General features: G+C 37.2%; 3 protein-coding genes across 7 annotated transcripts; 2 read left to right on the top strand and 1 right to left on the bottom strand.

Moving 5' to 3' along the window:
* The first annotated feature begins 1,004 nt into the window (after positions 1 to 1,004).
* LOC113716273 (uncharacterized) lies at positions 1,005 to 9,323 on the top strand. Of its 3 annotated transcripts, none has more exons than XM_072070512.1 (12): positions 1,005 to 1,676; positions 3,024 to 3,072; positions 3,527 to 3,733; positions 4,294 to 4,415; positions 4,494 to 4,697; positions 4,779 to 4,976; positions 5,603 to 5,677; positions 5,749 to 5,815; positions 5,983 to 7,060; positions 7,161 to 7,214; positions 8,832 to 8,906; positions 9,041 to 9,323. In XM_072070512.1, the coding sequence occupies exons 1-12, from the start codon at positions 1,269 to 1,271 to the stop codon at positions 9,090 to 9,092; spliced, it is 2,589 nt and encodes an 862-aa protein (XP_071926613.1). In that variant the 5' UTR covers positions 1,005 to 1,268; the 3' UTR covers positions 9,093 to 9,323. The 3 variants fall into 3 exon arrangements, 2 of the variants coding, with proteins under 2 accessions (XP_071926613.1, XP_071926614.1); XR_011822960.1 differs by having other exon boundaries at positions 1,006 to 1,676; positions 8,192 to 8,906; XM_072070513.1 differs by having other exon boundaries at positions 1,006 to 1,676; positions 8,192 to 9,323.
* Positions 9,324 to 11,176: 1,853 nt separating this feature from the next.
* Positions 11,177 to 15,812, top strand: LOC140004434 (beta-arabinofuranosyltransferase RAY1-like). 3 transcript variants are annotated; one of them, XM_072070514.1, is made up of 6 exons: positions 11,177 to 11,533; positions 11,644 to 11,987; positions 12,384 to 12,636; positions 12,715 to 13,482; positions 13,677 to 13,923; positions 14,175 to 15,812. In XM_072070514.1, the coding sequence occupies exons 1-6, from the start codon at positions 11,456 to 11,458 to the stop codon at positions 14,621 to 14,623; spliced, it is 2,139 nt and encodes a 712-aa protein (XP_071926615.1). In that variant the 5' UTR covers positions 11,177 to 11,455; the 3' UTR covers positions 14,624 to 15,812. The 3 variants fall into 3 exon arrangements, with proteins under 3 accessions (XP_071926615.1, XP_071926616.1, XP_071926617.1); XM_072070515.1 differs by lacking the exon at positions 11,177 to 11,533 and having other exon boundaries at positions 11,849 to 11,987; positions 12,239 to 12,636; XM_072070516.1 differs by lacking the exons at positions 11,177 to 11,533; positions 11,644 to 11,987 and adding an exon at positions 12,007 to 12,316.
* A 383-nt stretch (positions 15,813 to 16,195) lies between these two features.
* On the bottom strand, positions 16,196 to 20,120 carry LOC113716901 (inorganic phosphate transporter 2-1, chloroplastic-like). The gene is made up of 3 exons (XM_027241452.2): positions 19,164 to 20,120; positions 17,536 to 17,727; positions 16,196 to 17,346 (listed from the first exon to the last, which is right to left on the bottom strand). Exons 1-3 carry the CDS (start codon positions 19,902 to 19,904, stop codon positions 16,522 to 16,524), a joined length of 1,758 nt encoding a protein of 585 aa, XP_027097253.2. The 5' UTR covers positions 19,905 to 20,120; the 3' UTR covers positions 16,196 to 16,521.
* Positions 20,121 to 24,840: the final 4,720 nt, after the last annotated feature.

Consider the following 24,840-nt stretch of genomic DNA (forward strand, 5'->3'; position numbering starts at 1 on the left):
CTTAAATTTTTGTATATGGGTATAAATGGGTTACCCAATAATACCCATTTATTAAATGGGTATTATTGGGTAACCCAATTAACCCATTTAAAATTCTCTTCCCCCCAAGTCTCTTCTTTTCCCCTATCTTTTTTTTTTTCAAAATTTTCATTTTGTCATGATGTTAACATTATTATTATTATTATTATTATTTGTTGGTTTTATCTTATTATTTTATTTTTTCTTAGTTTGTTAACTTGCTCATTTTTTAGCATTACCAATTTATGATAAATTTTAGCCTATTTTCTTATCTTTATAAAATAAAATTTTAAATTTATATATGAAAAAAATGTTAGGGGTTCAAAATTTTTGGATTAAGTTTTTATATTAATTTTTATATTACTTAATTCAAATTTTTATATTCGTATTATTCAATTATTAAATAATAGGTAATTTTGTGACATAGAGTATAAATGAAAAAAATTGGTAATTAAGTTTATTGAACATTATAAGTAAATATTTAAAACTAATGATGGGTTCAAAGAGTGGTATAAATTGATAATTTAGTTTGCAAAAATGAATTTAAATGAGTTTGCAAAAAGTTAAAATAAATGAGTTATAAATGGATAATGGAGTTACCCAATTCATTTTTTGACTTACCCATCTAATTAAATGGGTATAAATGAGTTGACTCACTTATACCCATTACCCATTTTACCCAACCCAAATCCGCCCAAGTCACCCATTTTGACACCTCCAGACATAATACAGAATTTTACAAATCTGGAGGGTTTCATCACCCTTTGGCTTTGATTACATTTGAAGAGTCAAATCATGTAAATATCCAAAGCCGTAAACTGAAACCTCAAACGACGAGGAGGAGCGGTTTAGAATGTGGACAAGTGTTAAAAGAGAGATTTCCGACAATTTTCTTCAAATTGGGGGGCGGTTTATAATTTCTTCCAAATCCAACTAAGTAATTTAATTTATATAAATGCCCCAAAAAATCTTCATTTCATACTACTACATTCGTGATGCTACTAATTACTAATAATTACTGCTAAATTCAGCTGCTGCGTAGGTTTAAAAAAAGAAGCAAAATGTCCTCTATGCTACATGGGGGAAAGTGCTTCGTCTTCTTCTTCTTCTCTCTTCGCCAAATCCCTTGAATTGAAATCGTATTTTTTATAGTAATATATTGTTAATTTTCTTCTTTATCATCTCTTTTACGATTAATCGAAGCCTTAAAAGCCCTAAACCCTAAAAGAACAGAAATCGAAATATTAGGAATGGATTTTCAGCAGCCTCATGGGTATATGAGACCTCCGCAACCGCCGCCGTCGATGGCAGCAGATCCCTACCACCATCACCAACCCCACCACCAAGCGCAGAGATTGCCGGTTCCTCCACCTAACCCTTGGTACTCGACTCAATTTCAGTACCAGCACTCTACTCCTCCGCCACAACCACCACTTCCTCCTCCTCCTTCTCATGTCCCGCCGCCGCATCAGCAGTGGCCACCACCGCCGCCACCACCACATTCCGAGCATTTGGCTCCCCCTCCTCCTTATCCTACGCCACATCCGCTTCCAGTCAACCAATACCCTCCTCCGGTTCCTCATCCGCATGCTTCTCTTCCGCCTCGGCCGCATGTTCCACCGCCTCAGATTCCCCAGTCGTATTCCCAGGTCAATCAGGTATTCCTTCAATCCATAATGTATAGCTTTACATTTCTTTTCTTTTTCCCCAATCTTTGACAGGTGGGGTGTGTGTTGTTTTAGCCGTAGCTGTATTTTTCTTTTGTTGATTCATTGTACGGAGGATGAGTAAATATATAAGGGGATTAAAGTGTGATAAATAATCATCTCGGTTATTTTTAATCTGAACACAGGAAATGGAGCACTAGTAATGTCTTTTGGCTTATGACCAAATTCATGCGCTACACTCTCTCCATTTCTGTGATTAACAAGTTCAGAAGTTGGAAGCAGGCTAGATTCATTACGTTTATCAGGCAGTTGGTGTAAAAAGGGGGGAAAATGAGATTATTCCACTTAGTTGATTGATTTTTCCATTTAGTTGTTATACAGGAGCTTAGAATGGGTGAAGGAGGAACTTATATGAGCAAATATACCTTCGTGGTGGTTCGGAGGAAGTGGCAGCATTAAGTGATAAAGGATAACAATGTGATTAGAAAAGTTTCTGTGAGAAAAAGAAAATGAGGATGATTTGGAAGAATTTGAACATGGTTCACAAATAAGTAAAAGATGGAAATCAGCTAATATGAGTTCCTATTTTGCCAAGGTTTTCCTGCATTCAAATTCTCCATATAAACTAGGGATTGGCTTAAGATGTGTATAACAGTATAAGAAAGGGCATTGGTTTCCTTTCTTTTCCCAAATGAGGGAAAACATGTGAATCTAGTCATAGCATCATCACCACCACCACTATCATCGTCATCATCATCATTATTGTTATTATTAGTATTGTTGTTGTTGTTGTTGTTGAAGTTAAAAGTTATTGTTATTGTTGTTGTTGTAATTTTAAAATTTAGAATCATAAAGGAAATGATATTATGCACCTTTCTTGTTCAACTGTACTCCATGTGGTTGCCTCTTTAAAATTGAATTCCTTTTTTATCGTAAAATCAAGTACTTGATAGTTTTCAATGCTAGCATTTTTCTGTTCCTCATATTGAGTGGTTCTTAAATGGAATTTGAAATTTCTTCTAGAATTTGAGGGATTTCGGTCTATACTGTTCTGTAGCCAGTAAAATGAATTTAATATCCATTGAGGGAAAGTACAGTTTGTTCTGATACATTTGCATGCAAGGAAAATGCAATGGTGCCTTTTCTTTTTAGAGCTTTACTTTTGTAAGCAAAAGACCATTAGGTGGACAGAGAGCTTGGCTTGCTGTAGTTGTGGATTGTTGCTATTCATTTTTAGTTACTGGATTATATAATCCATCTACTATTATGTAGTTTTGGTGAATTATATTACAGGTGTTATAGATTATACATCTATTACAATGTTCTATGTGCTTGTAGGAGTGGGGGACTGCTAATTGGGGTCATCATCAAAGTTGGGAGTATCAAGGTAAGCAAACATCTGTTATTTATTTTCATATTGATTGGCTTCTTGCCTCTGGTCTTTTGTCACATTATCCCGTTTAACTTGTCTGTTAACAATTGACTGAAAAAGATGAAAACATGTTTGTCTGCATGGTCTATTTATTTTATACTTGCCATGTTGGTGTTGGACATGCTAGGCGAGGCTCCTTCACTTTTTATTTAGCTACTGTAGAAAAGTTGTTGGTTCTGATGTACATTGCCAGTTTAAAATTTTTAATGAAGCTTGAATTGTACTAGATTTAAGGGTGATTTTTGGATCCTGTGGCTCTTAATTGCCGTATTAATCTGAATTCAACAAAGATGTCATAATTCCTCTTCCCTTTCAAATAAAAGTAATAAATGAAATGCTTGGCTGTTTTGGCCTGCAGTTTACCTGTCATAATGATATGATGTGATACATTGTATTTCTCAAATTGTAGCTCATACAAATGAAGAAGTTTGGGCTGCCAAGGCCCGGGCATGGGCAGCTGCTAAAGCTGCATCAGACAACCAGCAGCCTCAGCAGTTACCATATGCTTTTCAAGATGGAACTGGAGATTCGGCTGCTGTGTTTCCTGGACGAGATTCTTCTATAAGTCCATCGGTCCATCAGCAGGAGGTACCTTCTAGTTATTCTTCTATTGCAGGTAAAAGAACAATTAACACACTGCTTTTGCACATGAAGCTTCTAATTTGAGAATTGCTTCTATGTGTGTTGGCTTTACTAGTAGCATACATGCATAATGCTTCTGACAATCTTCATTTCTTTATTTGAGTTTTTAGTTTATGACTTACATGGACATCAATCTTCTTTAATTATACGGGATACATTTTCTCCTAGACTTCCATGGTTCATTGAAGCATATAACTTTTGATCATATTGTTCTTTGATGGTGCAACGGATTGAAAATGGTAAAGAAAAGTGGTGTGAATGATAAGCGATTGAAGGAGCGAAAAACAAGTGAAGAAAATTGAAAATTGAACTCTCAATTTGCAGTTTCTTGGTAGCCAATGGTATAACTGCTTAAGACATAAGGTAGACTAGTATATGCACGGTTCAAGGAAATTAAAGACGGAAGTATTTAGCTCTTTGATTCTCCAAGTTTGTGTAAGGTTTTTTTTTCAGGCATCCCAAGTTCTCTAGGTTGTCCAAGGTGGAAATGCCTGATGTTTTGCGTGCTTGCTGATTGTTATCTTTTCTAATCAGGGGACCCCACAAGAGTCATAGACACTGTTGCAACCAATGCTCTAGACTATAATTTTGTCCCTCCAACCGAGCCAGCAGTGGTTTATCCTTCAGTTCCTGCAGTACTCCCATCAGGACCTCAGGTGGTTGTTCTTATCCTGCTTATTATGTTTATCTTGCAATAATATTCAGCTCTCTTAATGGCGTTTTTATATTGGTAGGTTGACCCTTCGGTGCCAGTACCTCCTCCAGCTTCTGGGCATTCTGCACCAATATTTGGAAGGATGCTCGGACCAAGCTTCCAGCCAACAGTGTCATCTGTTACTGCTCCCTTTGGAATTGGAGCAGGGCCTGATATGCATCCTGGGACAACTTTTTCTGCTGATGCTTTTGGGCCTTCCATTGTTTCTGAGCGCCCTAAAAAGGTACTTACCTGTATAAGCATCTAAATATGGTTTTTACAGTCAGATCATTGCATATAGACTTGCATTTTTTGATATTTTCAGGCTTCAGTGCCCAACTGGCTTCGAGAGGAAATAATAAAGAAGAAACCTGCAATTGTGAGTTCGGCTGTAGAGCTTCCAAAAGAGGATATTGAATCAATTGAAGATGAAGCTGTGGATAAATCTTATGGAAAGGGTGATCAGGGGGATAGCAAAAGCATAGACTCTCCTAGGTCAACTGAGGATGAGGATGATGACGAGGTTATCTGATTTTTTTTAATGTATCATTTTTAATATATACAGCTAGTCATGAAAAAGGGGAATATTCTCACTGTTGAACGTTTTTCCTCCTTCAATTCTTGTTACTCTGGGCTGTGGAAAAGATTACCTTTTGAATCTTTCTGAATAAAACATCAAACAAGTCAACTTTGAACTTTGGAAAAATTTGATGACACATTTAGGAAAGGGTCTGGAATATTTCTATCAATCGATCGAAGAAAACATTCATTTTGAAGTATTTTTATTTTTTGTTTTTGTTTTTAAAATCTTGAAGTGATTTAAGATTTCAAAGTGTGCCTTGCTTTAACTGGCTCTTTCCGATCTCTGAAGAGCATGTTGATGGTTTACTGTTTTGATAATTTAGCTTTAGTTTGCATCTTTCTTGTAGAAAATATTTAGTTTGTTCAATAGCTTGATAGAGTAGCTATGGATAAGTACCTACAACTTCCCCTATAATTTAAGTATTTTCAGGCATGCTTCTGGGCTGATGACTTCTTTCCCCTCCTTCCTTAGCCCCTTTGTAAAATAACAATTTTCTGTTTCATGTCATAGTTTCTTTATTCTTCGTGGGTCATTGTTGTACTGATATGGTGCCTATTGTTGTTTAGGACGATGTGGAAGCAGCAAGAACTGCCGCAATAAATCAGGAGATAAAACGCGTTTTGACTGAAGTTCTTTTAAAGGTTGCACTTGGAATAACTGATAAGTTTTTGTTCTTATTCACTCAGGTTTTGACTGTGTGTTATCTTGATAGGTTACTGATGAACTTTTTGATGAAATTGCTACGAAAGTTCTTAATGAAGATGATCCCACGGTTGAAGGTGGTTTTTGTGCATAAATTATGCACAGACACACACACACACAAATCCTTTTTTTGAGTTTCCTGTATCTTTTTCCTTTCCTATTGCATTTTTACCTTGATTGTATCCAAAGTATTAATTGGATTTCTGTCCATGCTTACTCAGATTATTATTTCTATTTTTTTTAGTTGAGGATGGTGTTTCCAATCAGGATGATAAAGCACAGACTTCTAGACCAATCATTGCAACTTCCAGAGCCCCGTCGAATGTTCTCCAACCATTGAAAACTAAGGATACTAATTATTATGATGCTGGTGAAAAGTCTAGTTCTGTCTCTGGTGGGGATTTGCTCGGTCTTGCTAGTTATGCCTCAGATGATGAGGACAATGAAACTGAGAGTTTTGGTAAACAAAGTATAAAGGAAGATAGTGTGAAGCATCAGTCAACATCAAGCAAGTTATCGAAAGGCACAGATGCGCTTCATAATGGTGGTTCACAGGAAGAAAATAAAGAGCGTGGCAATTCAGATTCTGATCTCAGTAGTAATAGTCAAAATGCTACCACAGTAAATCATAATGCTGCATTTTTTGGATTAAAGGATGCAGAGGCAGCGAAACTATCCGATTCAGTGGCTGAGCGTGAAGTGCTGGATGGTGTCATTGCTTCTAAGATTATGAACACACTAGCTGCAAAGGTAGCTGGTCAAAGTGAAAACATCGTTGAAAATGACAGCTCCAAAAGGTCACTGATGGGTGATTCTTCGGGTGAAGAAACTAGAGACAAGTTAGATAAAAATGATAGATGTGAACAAGAAAGAAATGCGGTTGGGAAAATTGTCAGAGAGTTAGAAATTGACAAGGAGAGTGCATATGAGAAAGAGGGAACAAATAGTAGGCGTGATCAGAGGCACTTGAAAAAGGAAAGGAGGGATGATCAAAATGGTTTAAAAGAAAGAGTTGTTAAACCTTCAGAAAAAGCAAAGGATACTGATTCAAGAAAAAGGGCCTCTCCTGATTATGACAAGGAGGGTAAGAAGGAGAGGCATGCAGACAGAAGATCAAGTGGTAAAGAAGAAAATGATAGGAAAAGGGAAAGAACTGAGGATGATAGAAGAGAAAAATCTAGTCGTAGAAACTCAAATGAATCTAGCAGACATAAGAGACACCATTCGCCTTCCATCACTGGTAGGGATCGAGACAACAGAGGTGGATTGGTTGTTGGCCATGCTTATGATTCAAGTGATGTATCATCAGATAATTCTAAAAAGTTCGTATTTCAGTTCAATAGTTGTTGATCATTTTTATTTTTCATTCAACTTATCATCTGAAGGACAAAAGAATTGCTTATATTTTCTTTTGGCCTGCAGAAAGATGCACTCAAGGAGACGTAAATCGCCATCTCCTGTCAGGTCGAGGAAAAGGTATTTATCTTAGTCTCCCAATAATCTGGGAACACTCTTGTTATTCTTACTGTTGTGGTCTCTCTTTTTTTTCATGCAAGACCATGAGTGCTGTTTAGGATTAATACTCCAAAGAAAAGGGTTGAATTGACTTTAACATGCAAAATTGTGAAGCTGTATATGATACGTGAAGTGCTGTATTTAAAGGCCCTTGTTAATATAACTTACTTGTAGTGCCTTTTTCTGACAGTTGGCTTTAAGAATATTATGCTTCATGCTCTTATGCTTGTAGGTTCTCTTATTTGTTTCCAAATATTGTCCAAGTTTTAAGAAGAATTAAAAGCATAAGTTATTGTATGAGCAATATGGGCTTTCTTGTTTCTTGTGTTTTTCTGTATGAATTGCCTATGGCTTTCCGCAAACTTCTGAAGTTTCTGTCACCTTATGTGAGGTGTATTATTACTATTTATGGGTATATTTAGTTTGTTTTTTCTGTTGCTGATTCTTTTCCTCATCTGATTTTGTCTATTAATAATTGATTGATTAGTTCATTGTATTACCCATCTTCTATTCTTTGACAACTGTAATTGATAACAATCAGGTATTAATCTGCATAGAACAGATTTTGCTTCAGGCTGACTGCTGGATAACTTGACATAGATACAAGAGCGTATAATCAGATATATGAATCACATGGGAATATGACTCAAGATGGAAATACTCTTAATGTACTAACTTACTAATGCTGGATGTAGATAAATTTTCAAATCCTGCCTGAAATAATTTGATTTCTTCTCTCCCCTCACCCCTCACCACAAAAAAAAAAAAAAAAAAAACTAAGCAACTGGTAATATTGAGAGCACGCAATTTACAGTTCAGATGCTGATTACATAAACAGCATTGTTAGTGATTTGCTGTTATTTCTCGTCTACTTTGTGCAAGCCAGGAGCTGTTTGGTAATTGTGTTCTGGTTTGCAATATTTCTTTAACCTCTACAGGTTAAGGGTTGGAAAGGATCAGTGATGTCGCATAGACTGTGTCTTCGGGATTCAGTGATCTTTATGTCACACCAGAAATAGGTTTCTTGGCCTGTTGGCTTTCTGTAGAGCATGTGAAAGAGGCGTCTTGTTTTCCTTTTTTAAATTTACCCATTTGCTTGTGCATTTTGCAAATGTTGATTATTGCAATAAGTCAAGAATGACTATTTTATGTAGCTTCTCTTTTCGGAACGTGCTTTGGAACTTGCTGAGGCTTTTGCCTGTGATTCTTGATAAATATGGTTGAGAAGAAACTAATTTCTCTCTTAAAATCTTTGTGATACTATTTGTTTGACATTTGACATTCAATTCTCTAAAGCTTGCTATCATCAGAAGAATGAGGTATCATATTGGCTATGATTATTTGTTTAGGAGGCACTGTGAGTGAAACTCGTCCAGATGATGGTTTTGCTTTAATAAAGCTTGTAGCTTAACTCCTTGACCTTGAGTGCTTTTTGGCAAATATTGAAACAATTATTTTTCAGGACCACAATAAGTTTGCGAACAGGCCTATCATTTAAAGCATAATGTGTTAAAGGCCGAGAAATCGTGTTCAAAAGTTATATTTTAACTCTATTAGTATGCAATGTTTCATTTATAGACAAGTTTCGCGGTCTCCTCATAGCAAGCACTCTCAGCGCAGGCATTCTCCTTACTCTTCTCTTGAGAGTTCCAGGTATGTTGTTGGACATATCTAATTAAAGTTTCAATTATTTGAATATAACCATCCATCTGCAACTAAGGTGAAAGAACATCTATCTTGAAGTCGTGAATTTTTGTAGCATATGAATTGATCTTTTGCAATTTTAGGGGGAGAAGGTCAAGATCAAGGTCAAGGTCGCCTAGTCGTCGGAAAAGATGATACCCAAGATTGGATGGAGATGCAAGATTCCCGAATCAGAAAGTTTGTGCCTAAAGATCCTTGTAACCAGATATTTTCGTTCTTGTTAATGCAAATATTGGAGACTGGTTTGTTATATCATCCCAAGGTCTTTCCGGTTTTGCTTGTAAGTAGTAGTTACAGAGGCAATATGTAGCGCTGCATTTGGATCATCTTCAATGTAATTATGCCAGCTCCTAGTTTCGACGCAAACCATGGGATGATTTCTTTTCCCTTTTGTCCTACAATTGGATAAACTCAAGTCAACGAATTCTGGCATTGTAGTATTCATCAAAGAAGTAGATTCTTTGTAAACACCAAAGGGTTGGTAAAGACCGAACAACTTTCAGCCAGAAAAGGAACAAGTTAAAATGATTAAAGATGGAACTGCTGCTTGCCTGTACCAGCTGGTGGAAATTTTCTATAGCTCACGAATCGTTTGCCTACGATGTAGACGAGCGGGGATCAATGAAATCAATATCTGCTTAGAAAGGCAAGGGAAGAACTAGAAACAAAAGGCCGTGCCAAAATGTGGGAACAAGAGGTGATGCTTATGTGATTAATGAATGTCAGAGAACGATTTTAAGGCTCCGTTTGTTTCGATGTAAAGCATTTTCATGATGAAAATATTTTCACTTGAAATTATTTTCTAGGAAAAGATTTGCGTTTTCATAATTTTCTGGTGTTTGGTTGCAATTTTGCAGCTTTGTTCCTACCCTCAAAACGGTTATGACTAATTACCACCACCACTGTTCTTTGCCAACTACTACATAGCCACCTCAAGCTGACAAACCCTTAACCCGTGGAAATCCATCTTCTTACCACCTGAGATCGAGTAGCAGATCCATAGTCGACTTAGGAGAATTCCTTGATTGGGAGGTGAGGAAAATGTGATCTCACCGATCGCTAGAATATGATCCATAAACTCCAAATCCAATTTTCATATAAAGGTCAAGGCAATTTGACACAAAGATATTGGAGTTCCAGAAGAAAAGGAGAAACAAAAACGATTCGAATGAAGAAAGAAAAAGATCTTAAAGTTGTCTGGACAGAGAAAATTGTATTTAAAATTGCTCGGAAAAAGTTGCCGAAAATAGAATCATAAGTAAGTTCACTAGTAAATTTCCTGACGAGCTTTTGAATCTTTCATCTTCTTTGAAAGTAATGTTCTTTTGTTGAGAGTTTCAATCACAATCATCCGAAAACCAACTTTATTAGCTCGTTTAGGGAAGTTATTTTACACTGACCTTAGGAAAATTTTTTGCTATGGAAAGTATTTTCACCAACTCTAAAGCAACCAAACACCGGAAATTGTTGAAAATGATTTCCAGAAAATATTTTCAATCCAAACAAATACACCGTAAGTATGTGTGTGTATATATATATTTTTAGTATAGGTGAAAGAACTCGAATTCGACATCTCTCACGTACACTTTCTTCTCTTAAATCACCCAATCCATTCCCCTCCAAATTTTAAGTGTAATTTACTAGAATATGACTTCGCGGTGATAGAAGCTTATAAACCAAACATCGCCATGGATACAAGCAGGACTAAGAAGTATAGTTGTTAGACCTGTTGAAAGGAAAAGAGAGTAATACGATAAATTGAATTTAGCATCTCAGAGATCTAAAGATTGAGAGAGTAATTGGAATTTGAAAAAGTACGGGTATGTTTGAATGCAGTATTATTTAAAATATTATTTGAAATAATTACTGTAATATCTTTTATAATGTGATATACGTGAAATTAAAAAATAATCAAAAAATTATTCTGAATGCATCTTTAATTAAGCTGTTTATATTTTTTTACCACATTTTGTCCTACCACTTGATAATTTTATTTAAGAATAGTTATAACACTATTATTTTGTTGTATAAATGCTTCTAAAGACGCAATAGCAAAGGAACCAATAGATTTCTGAAATAATTAATGAAAATAAACTCCGAAACAGAGTTCAGGAATTTGGGACCAGCAGATGTGTTGGGTTGGGCAAGGCAGCATTTGACTTTTATATGAAAAGACAGCTGACCTTTCTAGCTTTAGGTTCTCCTCCACCATTTTTTAAGTCCTAAACCCCGCTCCTTTTCCGACGTAAAAAGGCAGTTCCAGCTGCACAAAACTATTGTTGAAAAAAACTTCATTGTGATTTGTGAAGCGTGAAAATGGTGATATTACATCACATGCCTTGCACAAGCCCACTTGGCTCGGCGGCCTTCTTGCTAATCCCCGGGAGTGGAGGCAGTGCCATTTCACATTCCTCAACTTCTTGCATCCGTTAAAGTTGCCTTCTTTCTCTTAAAATCTGCCTCCAAGTTAAGTCAAACCCATCGGGCCTTGATCCAGTATGTTCTGCAATTCAGAAACCAAAACAAAAACAGCAGCAATGCAGCTCTACAGCCCCCTTTTCTTTCCCTTTTTTAAGGTCTGGTTTCATACTGTTGCATCCTATTGAGCATCACTTTGCTCATATATTTTGTTAGTTTTGATTCAATTGTCTTTTCTGGCTTAAAGTGGACTGATTTTGATTGGCAGAGACTGGCTCTTGGGATATGGTTGGTTTGGCTGCTTGGGATTTTCTTGATAGGTGTTAGCTTTTATGCTACTCAGATGTTGTCTTTTTCTGTTAAGGATCAGTTCAGGAAGCCAAAGCTTTTTGGCAATGGATTTAGTGATTCTTCTGGTCCCTCGATCACCATATTTGCTGCACCAAGACCTTTTGAGGGTTCATTTGGAGAAAGACAGGGTCTCGCTATCAGATCATGGCTAGGTCTATCACCTGATATTGACGTTGTGCTCTTTAGCCAAGATCCTTCTGCTGTCTCTTTTGCAACAGCCTTTGGTTCCAGGGTATCAGTTGAGCCCAATATCGATTTCACGTAAGTCTCGAAAGCTATGTACTTGATTAATTGTCTAAATCTATAAAGTCCGACGTTGTAGACTCGATGATTTAAACTGTCCAGTGATTTTTGCTATTGTCTTTTCGTATAAATTATAATACATCCAAGTGTCGACATTTTCTAGGCATTAGTAGTTTCGCTTGTTATACAATAGACAACACTAATAAGCTCTTATGATGCCACTCTACCTAGTACAATCCCTACACTTTCTAATGAATCTTCATTTATAGAATTGTTGTTGGTAGAAGCCTTGCGCGAACAGGATTGCATGTGTTCTGACCAAAAGAGTGGGATCCGACAAGTTTCTGGTTAGTTTGCTACAGATAATTACTGACGGCGACACTGTGCAGCTGATGAAAATTCTCATTTTTGTAGGTTCCTTGGGACGCCGTTTTTTCATTCAATGGTGGCCAAAGCACAGGCATCGAACTCAGATGTTTCTGTGCTGATTGATCCAGAACTAATTCTCTTTCCTGATTTCATTTCCACTTTGAGATTTGCTCACAAACTTGATCACGATTGGTTACTTATTGCTTCATCACAAAACTTGTCCTACTCTCCAGTTCGCTGGGGTGCGGACTGGAAGAAGTCAGTAGCCGATGACAGGAAGAAACTAACAAGCCAAACGGTATGAAGCAAGCTGTCACAGATTCAGACTTCATGGACCATAAGAGAATTCACAGTAAATTTGTACTCTTCCTTGCAGGGGTTTTTGGCTCAGAAATTGCAGAGGGAATTGTGTGAAAGAAGAATGCTAATGGCATGGAACAATTGCAATCTTCCGCTGCATAATGGAGTCTTGCCTCCTTTTTTGTACAGAAAGGGGATTCACCATCACTGGTTATTAACTGAAGCCTTGTCGTCGGATTATAGGTTGATTATTGATGCCACTTGGACCTTTTCAAATACCTATGTGAATGATATAAACCACGTGTACTATGAATTAATGGAAGCTTCCAACCATTCAGATATTGAAAAGAGGAATTGGGAGTTCATGGGAAACATTCACGTGGGGAAGCTTTATGGGTCATTTTCTTTTCACGAAGCTAATTATTCAAACTTGTTTAGAATTTCTAAATGTGGTGGGAACTATCTTTTGATAAACGCAGAACAAGATGTTGCTTTTTCTCTGGGAGACCCGGTATCATTTAGTTTACGAAATCAAGGTATTTCTGGACCATTAACAGAAAAGAAAATTCTGAATTGTCTTAATGTAATGAAGTCACGTCAAGGGGTTGAAAACTGTTCTCAGAAGGACCAGCTGCAGAGTTCTGACATAATTTCTCTTCCATTCTCCTTAGAACAACTTCTTTCAATGCGTGCAGACCAGAATAAAACAATTGTGCTAGCGGTTGCTGGATATAGTTATAAGGACATGCTAATGAGCTGGGTCTGCAGACTACGCCACCTCCAGATATCAAACTTTTTGGTCTGTGCTATTGACCATGAAATTTATGAGTTTGCGGTTCTGCAGGTGACATGCTTCTCTATTATTTGTGTGATTGAATGTCTGGTTCTATTTTTAAGTTTAGGAGGAATTTGAAATGACCATCATCAAAGTTTGGTGTGTATGCATATCATCTCAAACTGTTGTTGTTATCCATCTGTTTAGTTCCTGCATTTCTCCATGTTCTGATTAACCTGAAGGAATTTATTGCATGCTTCTAGGGCATACCAGTTCTTGAGTATGCAGATATTCCAGCAAATGTCAGTTTTGACGACTGCCATTTTGGAACAGAATGCTTTCAGAAAGTAACCAAAGTCAAGTCAAGGATGGTCTTGCAGATATTAAAGCTGGGTTATAATGTACTATTGAGTGATGTTGATGTGTATTGGTTCAAAAACCCCTTGCCTTTGCTTAGTTCCTTTGGTCGTGCAACTCTGGTCGCACAGTCCGATGAGTATAACATAACAGGTAATAACTTCAAAAGCTCTACTCCTGCGCTATGAAAACTCCCTAAGCTTCAGATTTGTCCTAATAGCCCCTCATAATAGATTTGCTATCTTACTCATAAAATACAAGTGATGGAATGTAAAACTTCCTTATTATGCGAGTCTCTCATTTTTCTGTATTTTGATATGAAATAAGGCATTGACCTCCAACGTGACAGTCTGGGAAAATCTTATTTATGTTTTTAAGTTATGATTTCATGCTCATGCTTGCAGGACCAATTAACTTACCACGACGCCTCAACTCTGGTTTCTATTACGTTCAGTCAGATGATACAACAATTGCAGCATTGCAGAAAGTCGTGCAACATGCATCAACTTCTAATCTCTCAGAGCAACCTAGCTTCTATGACACCTTATGTGGTGAAGGTGGTTTCCATCGTCTAGGTGATGACAGATGCTTAGAACCGGAAACAAATATGACTGTTCATTTCTTGGATAGAGATCTTTTTCCAAATGGTGCATACCAAAATCTGTGGGAGGAAAGAAATGTCAGTGAAACCTGTATGAAGAGGGGGTGTTTTGTTATCCATAATAATTGGATTAGTGGGAGAAGGAAAAAGTTAGAACGCCAGGTGTTATCAGGACTTTGGGAGTATGATATTGGTACAAGAATGTGTCTACAAAATTGGCATAGGACCACGAGGTTGACAAGCTATTTTTAAACGAGTGTGGATACTTGGTTTATCTTCATTTGAAGCTTTGATATTCACGTGGAGGAGAATACAAGGAGGAATTTGATTGTCCGTATATACTTCCTTAAAGCTCTTGGATTTGCCGCTGATGTAATTTGGGAAAATGATAAAAATGCAATAGACAGCCATGACACAAAGCCGGCATTGAAAAAATTTAATTACATTGAAACTCCTGATAATCAAATTCTCATAGCCATCGGACCATAATGCTAGCTATTTCAAGGTGGGGACTTCTGGTTGCCATCAATGCTGAAGAGGTGGGCTCTTAAGTTTGGATTAATCAGGTACAAAGAGAAAGAATCCAAAAGCAATAAGGAACTAAGAGTTGCCAATATTTCACTTGAATTAAGCATACAATTTAAGGATACCACTGTCAGGATAGTTCATGCAGGTGGCCGGGAAGAGCGGTATCAACATCCAATTCCTGCATCTCAGTTAATGGAGGAGCATCCTGGGATGTGCGTTGCCAGACCAGATATCTTCAAGCGGCCACATGAATCTGTTCTCTCTGCAGACGATTTTTTGTTGCCTGGGCAGAAGTACTACATGGTACCCTGTACTACTGTTCGCAAATTGAAACGTAGACACTTGCAGAAAGGGAATGCCAAAAAACTCAAGGGACTTGAGCAGCCACTCTTGTTGATAAAGGATGTTGCAGATGTAGGAGCCGAGTGTTCAGAAGAATCTGTTTGTTCTGCGAAGGACTTTTATGTTTCCAATGATAGGCGGTCCAGTTGTTTGCTAAGAAGAACCTTCAAAGAGAAGAATTCATTCGTACCACCAATCCAGAAGCCAAAACCATGGAAGGAACTAGAGTGGGAACCCAGCCTCACGTCTATAGAGGAAATTTCTCCATGAATTTGTCTTGCTTCTGATTCTGGTGGTCACGTACTAGAGAAACTGTATCTGGACTTTGCGTGCGCTCAGATGCTTATCATGTTTCCTTGGAAAGAGATCCTCGAAATCCTTTTGTACTCTGCCTTGCCTTCCTTGGTCTTGTTCTAGATTAAAAGTATCTTTGTAATACAAGGTGTATCTCTTTCTATGCTCTCCATTCACCAAATTTGCATGATTGTACTGAATGAGGCTGAGGCAAAAAACATGTTGTGAACATCTTTGGTCAGTAAAAGGGAACCTGGTCTTTTCGTTTTTGCATTAACTTTGAAATGTCAGTACTGCTGATTACTGGTCTCGACTGCAGTTACATGAATGCATTTATACCTTCCAATGTTACGAGTTACCGCAGATGTATTTATGTGCACTTTTCTTTCACCGGGCAGCAGTAATTCTTATCAAACATATCTGGACGGCATGATACTCTGTGATGCCTCCTAAAAGTGATTTTGTTTTGTTATTAAGGAAATGTCCACTTCTCTTCCATGTTTTGCATCCAATGTAGGATTGTGTGATCTTTTGTCTGAGTAGATGAACAAACTTTCGAAGCCCCTCTCCTTTTTGTTTCTGTTCCTCTTGTTGGCCATTTCTGCACCCTTGGAGTGCATGTACTGGTAGTTTTTGACGACAAGCAGCTAATAGCACCTGTTTGCTGGATAAATCTTCCATTATCATAGCTTGACTTATTACACGAGAAATGAGATTACAATAGATGGGCGTGAGTACAACACGAGGCTTGTGATGTATACTGCATAAGAGTTTTACCATGAAATTTGAGGGATGAGGACAGGAAGAGGTTTCAAATTTGGACAAGAAAGTCTCGCATATATATATATCCTCGCCTGGGGCTTAAATATTGCTCCACTCGAACAAGTCAGGCGAAGTTCCAAAAAAATCTACTTGTTCTACAATCACTTTAAAAGATCAATTGTTTATCCCATTCTTGAAGCTTGCATTACGCTCGTAATGCACACTCAAAGTATGCATGCAAACAATTTAGTCAAGATCCACGTGTAGATTACTGCAAAGATTGCTCCAGCAGGAATTGTCACAGCCCAAGAAGTCACAATCTCCCTCACTGTTTCTGCCCTCACACTGTTAAGTCCCCGAGCAAACCCCACCCCCATGACTGCTCCCACTAGAGTGTGGGTGGCTGAGATTGGTAAACCTAGTTTAGATGCAAACAAAACCACGGATGCAGCTGCAAACTCTGCTGCAAATCCTCGTGTTGGTGTTAATTCTGTAATCTTCTTCCCAATTGTTGCAATGACTCTATAACCCCACATCGTGAGCCCTGCAACAATCCCAAAGCCACCCCATGCTAGAATGTGATTAGGAATAACAATTTCTGCTCCACTTACACCCCCTTGAAGAATGGATAATGCTGCAGCCAAGGGACCTATTGCATTGGAGACATCATTTCCACCGTGAGCAAATGACATGAAACAGGCAGACAGCACTTGCATGTAGCCAAAGACTCCATACACCAGTTGTAGCTGGGTACCCTTTGGACCAGCAAAGTCAGAAAGAAATCCAACATTTTTGGTGTGGATTATCTCTTCCTTTGGCTCTCCCTCTCCCGAATTAGACTTGACCAACAGGTGACCAAGTTGCTTTTGAATAATTCTGTATACGATAAACGCTCCAGCAGTACCACAAGCTAAAGCCTGGAGGACAGCTAAAGGGAATTGCTTACTAAGAGGGAAGGCTGCAAAAGAGATTCCAGTCACACCGACAAATACAGCAATCGGTGCAGCTGCAGCTGCAGCTTGTCCTGGGTTCGGAGCACTGTAAACAAACTAAAATATTAAAGGAGGTCAGTGGGGATGAATATGTGACTTTGGAGTAGAATCTGTGTAGTATTCTGTTGCCTACTTTATCTTTCAGAATGAATAATCAATATCAGGTTTCTTCTTGTTTCTTATGACAGCTGCTGAATCAGATTGGGCAAACATAATTTTTCAAGTCTCGAGCTATTAAGAACATACCCTGCGGATGCATTTATAGACAACAAATGACACCATGGCTCCCATTAAAGGTGAGATCACCCACGACGACGTTACTCTTGCCAATGAACTCCAAAAGACAGCACCGGTTCCCCCATATACGAGACCAAACCCAACCATCGACCCTACAATGCAATGAGTGGTTGAAACAGGCCAACCATAGTAAGATGCAACCTGTGCACACAACCAAGATTTTTTAAGAGGTTGGAAGAGATAAAACAAATAACAGTGTAAATTGATACGTGCTGAGTGATTAAACCTGAATAAGTTGAGAGACATTGTGCTATTTCATCAACAACATTGTCTAGTTGACTAACGGAAGAGTCCAATCATGTTATTGATAATCATATAAAAGTAGTAGCATGTTGGAGTACACAGCATCCAGTTTTAAGTAGAGCATTAAGATGATATTGAAGGATGTTTTTGTTATATATCATCATTGCAGACTTAAGGGTATCAAATATCAATACCTTCAAATTTTGTTTTCAAAACTGTCTATCTTGGATATTCTGTCGTTGATAGAAAGATTTCTATAATTTGATCATCAAGTTCCACGGAATTTAGAGTTCAAACAAGCTGTAACAGAGCCTATGTGCAGGAATTCAACTAAAGCTCTTCACTCGTATCTGGGGCTTTGCCACTGTAAAATTGCAGTGACTTCAAAAATTAGGGTGTGCAAAATCGAAAAATTTCGATTTATCGACTGAATTCGAATTGAATTCGGAAATTCGAATTCGGTAATTCGGAATGAAAATCGGAATTTCGATTTCGAATTGGTCGAATTCGGTAACGAGATTTTTCAAATCAGAATTCGGAATTTCTATTTCGATTTTAAATATGTTTTTCATATATATATAATATAATATAACATTTATATAATAATAATAATTTTTATATTCATGAATTCGGTGAAATCGGAATTCCTATTTCGTTTTCACACACACACATATATATATATATAATATTTTTTATATATATGTAATATAATATTTATATAATAATAATAATTTTTATATTCATGAATTCTGTGAAATCGGCATTTACCGAATTTCGAATTAAATTCGGAACGAATTCGAATTCGAAATTGGTGAATTCGAAATCGAAATCGGTCGAAAATTCTAATACCAAAATTCTGAAAAATTCCGATTTCAAAGTTCCGAATTACCCATTTCGATTTCGATTCACACCCCTATTCAAAATTAAGTTTGTGCTCCTGCATCACCTTAGACATCCTGCACTCTAGGAGTTGTAAAGGAAAAGAGTAGATTAAATGGTCGCCATCATTGTATAGATAAATTGGAACATTAGCATATTGTTACTGTTCTTGATAACTCCGACTGGAAATAGGACAGAGAATCTTACTAAAATGCTTTTAGGTTTAGCTAGTTTTTCAATGAATTTAATGTTTTCAGTAGTCGAGTCAGAACGTGCTTCCAACGTTACTATACAATTTTGAACAAAAGAAGCAATTTTGAACGTCCATTCCCTTTTTTAAGTTGCATAAATTTTGTCCGACATATATACGGAGAATACAATTGTGTGCTAGAGAATTTGGAAACATCTTGAATGTCAACCATACAGATCAAGAAATCAAGGATAATGTATTGCACCTGCAACCAAGTACCAGCAGCCGCCAAAGAAGATAGCAGCCCTGCGAAAAGCAAAGTAGCCTTTCCATCGAAAACATTGGCAACCAGAATTCCCTTCTGCATTGTACTGGTTACATGTGTTCCCATCAGCAATGCACCCGAGAATTCCAGAACTGCAGCAATCAGTACAGCTTGCATGAGGGATAAAGCTCCTGAACCAACTGAAGTCCCCATGGCATTAGCAACATCATTGGCTCCAATGTTCCAGGCCATGTAAAAACCGGAGAGTAATGTAGCATATGTCAAAACCTTAGCCTTCAATCCAGCAGTCTGAGTCAGTGACTTCATGAAAAAGGGAAAAGTAAGAGCAGCAACTGCTATGCATATGGTAACAGCAGCAGCTGTAGTTGAGGACATATGGAAGGCCTGCGCCATGCCTGGCAATTCAACATCCGTGTTTGCATCAACTTCATGTTGCCTTTCAGATTCTATATCTCCACCTTTGTGATCTTCAGCTTCAGCAAAAGACGATAAGGCCGCAAAAGGGTGTACAGAGCTACAATTTTTCCTCCCTAAAAATGAAAAAGAAGATTTAAGCAGCCGTTGCCGAGGCTTGAGAATAAGAGGGTCTCTTTTAGGTTCACTGGAGAAGAGACGGTGCCTGTGCGTGGGAAGGTAAAGATGAGAATTGTGAACTAAGAAGGCTTCAGCTGGTGTAGTGGCCCTGTTTCTAGCAGAAGATAAACAGTAAGAGGAAGTCATGACTTGACAGAAAAACAGAAAGGATTGAGCAAGTGGGGAAAGAGTGCGTTTGAAGTGAAAAGGGGAGGATTATTCTGGTAGAATCTTGGCCATGGAAAGTAGAGGAGGAAGAGACGAGAAAAGAGTAGGTGGAAGAGGACTGGAGGAGGAGGCACGGTCATGGGCGTTTAGTCAGTCTTTACATATTCTTTCTTTGGTGTAGAAGGATTGGCAGCTTGGTTTGGGGTCTAGTGGAACGAGTGGCGGCTGATTTTTTTCTTGGCCACGGCACGTACACGTCCACTAGTTTTAACTTCAAAATTAGACGTAACAAGGTACCATATCCACTACCAATGGATCTTTAACAAGCAGAGGGATGGAGGGACAGGCAATTTTGCCCAAAGAATCCATTCTGTCCTTTTCTTCTTCTTCTTGTTCCACTTTTCTACTCTTTTTTCCTTTTTCTTTTATTTATTTGCTCAACTTTCATGATGACTAGTTAGATTATGGCGTTACACCCTCGGGTCGGCTCGGCTGGTGCTGAAGATGCCTCATTAGATCTCGGCACTGTGTAGTCAGAGTTCGATTTCTTCTACCGGTCTTGTGTATCTTGGGAGCGGGTGTACAAATGCGAGAAAATTAGTTTGAAAGAAATACTCTTTGTATTGATCAAAAAAAAAAAAAAAAAAGATTATGGCATCACACAATGAGGCCGTCCACACGCGATCAGCAAGGCTCGAGTCCTTAATTGGACCTTGTCCCCCGAGACAAAGATGAAATTTACCTTGGACTCTAAAATGACCGAGGCTGTAACAAGCGATCAGTGAAGTTTCTTGTCTTCTACTCATTTATGGTCCAGAAAATCAAAGAAAACAATTGTTGCAGCCGTACTTCTAATGCTTAGTTCTAGAACTTTACAATGCTTGTGAGCTTGTCTGTGCATCAGAAATTGCATACTATGATATTTATACTTTGGGATAAATCAAGCTGATAAGCCCAAAGTCATAACTGCATTAAGACAGGCCAGACACTTCAAGAAAGAACAACTCAGGCATGATTTTATCTGCCCGCTTTGAACCCAAGGTTGAACCCCACTATATACAGTACCACTATCATGTTCTTGGAGTTGGACCAGGCTCATAATGTTGAGATTGTGGTTTGTTCCCCTAGATCACAAGAATTGTTTGAGGCTGCAGCTCGTCAGAACATCCTTCTCGGCCCATTTCGGGAACAGCCTTCACAACATCCTATCCCCAAATCCCAAGCCAGCTTCCATAATGGTCCACACATTTCTGAATCTTATACTACTATACGCTACGAGACTTGATGTCCCCCGAGCCTTTATGCAAGCAGCAATATCCATCGACCCCAGAGGCCTGCTGCAAATATGATATACTCACATTGTAGAGGCTATTATTGATTAAGCACTTGACAGGATTAAGATATAAAAACTCTTCTCACAAAACCATAAAGCCTTGATTTCCAAAAGCCCAAAGCTGCTCTTGTCATAGATTTGCGCAGAAATCCAGTATTGGTGATTGGAACCTAATTCTTGTTGTTTAACAGATCATTTTAGTAAAATGCCGCAATTAAAGCAATCCAAGTGAATGAGGTCTAACCGTGCTGATAAGAATTGGGCCAAGCCCGGCTCCACAAGAATTGGCCTCTAATGTTTGACATTAAAAAAAAAAAAAAAAAAAGAATCCTGCGTGACGGTAAAAAAAATGGTGTTAGAATTTAAAGAAAAAATCCATTCAAAAGTAGTGTTAGACCGCTATATTATCTTGTGATTTTGAGTCATTATATTGCTGGTCTTAGTGCCTGTTTGATAACATAAAAAGTGTTGAAACTGAATTCATTCAGACATTCAGATGTTGTGGGTGTTTGATAAATAAAAATTCACCTGCTGAACTTATTAAGTGGTACTGAATTTGTATGTATTTTTTTCAGCACAAGAATCGTAGCTGAATGCTTAATTTGATAAGAATCAAGAGATTTACTTCAACTACTTTATCTTATCTACCAAATATATACCTGTTTATTAATTACATTCAAAATTCTTATCTAATTAAACAACCTAATATTTCCTATTTAAAATCCTTATCTAATTAAACAAAACAACCTGATATTCTCTATTCAAAATTTTTTTTTAACAATAGTATTTTTTTGCAATAATTTTCATCCACAAACATTTATATTTTGATATATATACCTTTTTGTGCAGATAAATATTATTTATGTGATGCAATTTATCCACACACACGTGACTTTATGACATCATATCGAAATATTAGATATTGGTTGTCTGATTTTCGAAATGCTTCTCGTCCAAGATCAAAAGAATAACGCTTTAATCAAGCACATGCAAGATTGAGAAATGTAATTGAACGTGCTTTTGGAATATTAAAAGCTCGTTTTCCTATTTTCAAAATGATGAAACCATACCCTTTTCCCACACAAAGAAATATTGTCAATGTATGCATTGCTTTTCATAATCATTGTCATTTTCATACCTAACAATTTTAAATTAATTAAATTATAGGTTCTATTTCCTTTTTGGATTAAAAGATAGAAGGGCAAAATTGTACAATTTAGCTTCTTAAGCATTAAGTTATGAATATTTATCAAACAGTATAAATAGATTCAGTATTAAGATTCAGACATTCATATATCTCTTTTCAGTGCTTAAAATTCAGCAAATTAATTATTTCAATATTTAGAATTCAGAGTTCAGAATTCAGATTCAATGTTATCAAACGGAACCTTAGTCATCTTTCTCATGTCTGTGCAACGTCATGTTTTTAAACTCGACCTGATTGAATCGGGATCAGAGATATGTCCGGTCCGAGTTGGTTCAAAAACTCGGTGACAAAGACTCGATCAAAATCGGTCAAAATTCGGGTTTGACCGGAAACTTGGAACAACCGGAAAACCCGATTCTTTTTGAGCATTCAATTTCTGCTATTTTTACCAGATTTTTTTTCTAACATCCAATTTCTGCTATGTTTCTCCCAAAATTTTCAACATGGATATCGATCCTTGAGTGCAGATTCGACGGCAACAGCAGTGGTATAGTTACATATGGCTATTCTAACACAAATATTGAAAGATCTAAAGTTAAAATTAAAAGATTTGAGAAAAAAAAAGAAGAGAAGTTGACGATTTTTCAGACTGTGTCTAGAAATCATTTATAGTTGAGCCATGTTTTCCTATGGCAGACCCTGCTTCAGCATTTGACAGAAGAAACTTAATGTGAGTTGATGATTTTCGCCCAACAAAAAAATAGTGCTGATGATTTCATGTGGTAAATGGAAAAGAAATGCAAAGATATAGAAGTGAAAAAGGGACAAAAGGAAAAAAAAAAAAAAAGAAAAAAAAAAAAGAAACAGGAGGAGGAATGCGTTTGGACTCTGGAGAAGAAAGGACAAGGACGGGATGGAGAGGACGATGATGGCCAATGAGATTTTGAGAGAAAAAAGAATGGAAAGATCTAGGGAATTTAGCTTTGGGGTTTCAAAGTTTTGTCAATTTTATGGTTTGACCCCTAGAGTGATAAAAAACTGTAAACATGCCTAAAAATCTTTATAATTTATAGCTTCTGCCCTGAATTCTAGTATTATTTTTCAAATAAGCCCTTTAATTTAGTTCTAAACTTGTTGAATATGCATTAAATTATATAGATTGCTACTTGACTGTATTACTTTATTTGTATTTTCTTGTAAAATTTCTTGGAACCACCAAATATACATGAACATACCTTTCTCAAGATTATTACATTTTTAGAAATTTTACATAGCATATTAATTTTTAAAATTAAACATATTTATGACATCATCCGATTCGGTTCGACCCCCTAACCCCTGACTTAGACCGAGTCATTGTCCAGTCCGAGTTTCAAAACATAGTGTCGAAGGTTTTTTTTTTTTTTTTTTTATATTTATAATCAATAACGACAAAAGTCCGAGAGTTGAATACAGATGTACAAATTGTAACGCAGCCTTCCTTGCGCAGGAGCCCAACAATGACCTTATCTCAATTGTCACGCTGTTCATGTCTGAGGCTGCAGTTTAATCCTGGATTACTTATAATATCGTGACAATTATTATAGTAGAAACCAGAAAGTACATGGTTTGTTCTTGATAGGATTGGGATCCTAAGGAACAGCATCATCTTCTAATTAGTTTGGTATATTTGACAAGGACATGCTTGCATCATTCTATTCTCTTCTCTCCTCGTTCCCAAAAAAAAAAAAAAATTGTTGGGACATCTAAGTCGATGCCAAATTTACGTACTTTGGTTTCGATCATGTCAAAATTTGATGCCCCAATCCGTAAAACACCGAAGTAGTACAATTAGACCAAGCAACCAACATCTATCTATACAGCAAATAAAATGGGAACCGAGTCCCAAAGTGTAGTGAAATCTTATCATCATCATCATCAATCCAGATGTCATATTCGTCAAGTCAAACTCTCGATTTCCTAGTGAAAATTTTGTTGTTGTTTGTCATATTTTTCAGACTTGCACCGTCGAAGACAGAAGATAGATGATCTAATTAATTATGCGGGCACCGACCAATTCTCATTGAGAACTACTAATTACTAATAGGTGGTAGGAAATAGCCAAATACGAGACAAAGAGGCTCATCATACATTGAAAGATCATAGATGCATGGTCATAGCTTCCCTGCAGTTGAACTTGGATTTTAATTTATACGCAAAATACTACTATACGTTAAGATTAATTACAGATACATGCATGCACAACCACCAAAATCGCAGAGAATACTCTGTTCGACCAGTGATCAATAAAAAAAACTGCGAGAGATGCAGAAGTCCACGTAAAATGCCCCGGCTTCTCTATATGGTATTATGGAATGAGCCCAAATAAAAATTTACGCAACACTATAATTCTCAGACGGGCGGAATTAATGGAAATTATTTATTTATGTGAATGA

This window comes from Coffea arabica, chromosome 11c, assembly GCF_036785885.1.
Source record: "Coffea arabica cultivar ET-39 chromosome 11c, Coffea Arabica ET-39 HiFi, whole genome shotgun sequence".
NCBI lineage: Eukaryota > Viridiplantae > Streptophyta > Magnoliopsida > Gentianales > Rubiaceae > Coffea > Coffea arabica.

Coding starts and splice junctions, on each gene's coding strand:
- LOC113716273 (XM_072070512.1), top strand. CDS start 1,269: ATGGATTTTCAGCAGCCTCATGGGTATATGAGACCTCCGCAACCGCCG. Junction 4,977..5,602: donor AGGATGAGGATGATGACGAG/GTTATCTGATTT, acceptor ATTGTTGTTTAG/GACGATGTGGAAGCAGCAAG. Junction 5,816..5,982: donor AGATGATCCCACGGTTGAAG/GTGGTTTTTGTG, acceptor TATTTTTTTTAG/TTGAGGATGGTGTTTCCAAT.
- LOC140004434 (XM_072070514.1), top strand. CDS start 11,456: ATGTTCTGCAATTCAGAAACCAAAACAAAAACAGCAGCAATGCAGCTC. Junction 11,534..11,643: donor TTTTCTTTCCCTTTTTTAAG/GTCTGGTTTCAT, acceptor TTTGATTGGCAG/AGACTGGCTCTTGGGATATG. Junction 13,924..14,174: donor CGATGAGTATAACATAACAG/GTAATAACTTCA, acceptor TCATGCTTGCAG/GACCAATTAACTTACCACGA.
- LOC113716901 (XM_027241452.2), bottom strand. CDS start 19,904: ATGACTTCCTCTTACTGTTTATCTTCTGCTAGAAACAGGGCCACTACA. Junction 17,728..19,163: donor CTGCTGGTACTTGGTTGCAG/GTGCAATACATT, acceptor TTGTGTGCACAG/GTTGCATCTTACTATGGTTG. Junction 17,347..17,535: donor TCTATAAATGCATCCGCAGG/GTATGTTCTTAA, acceptor TTAATATTTTAG/TTTGTTTACAGTGCTCCGAA.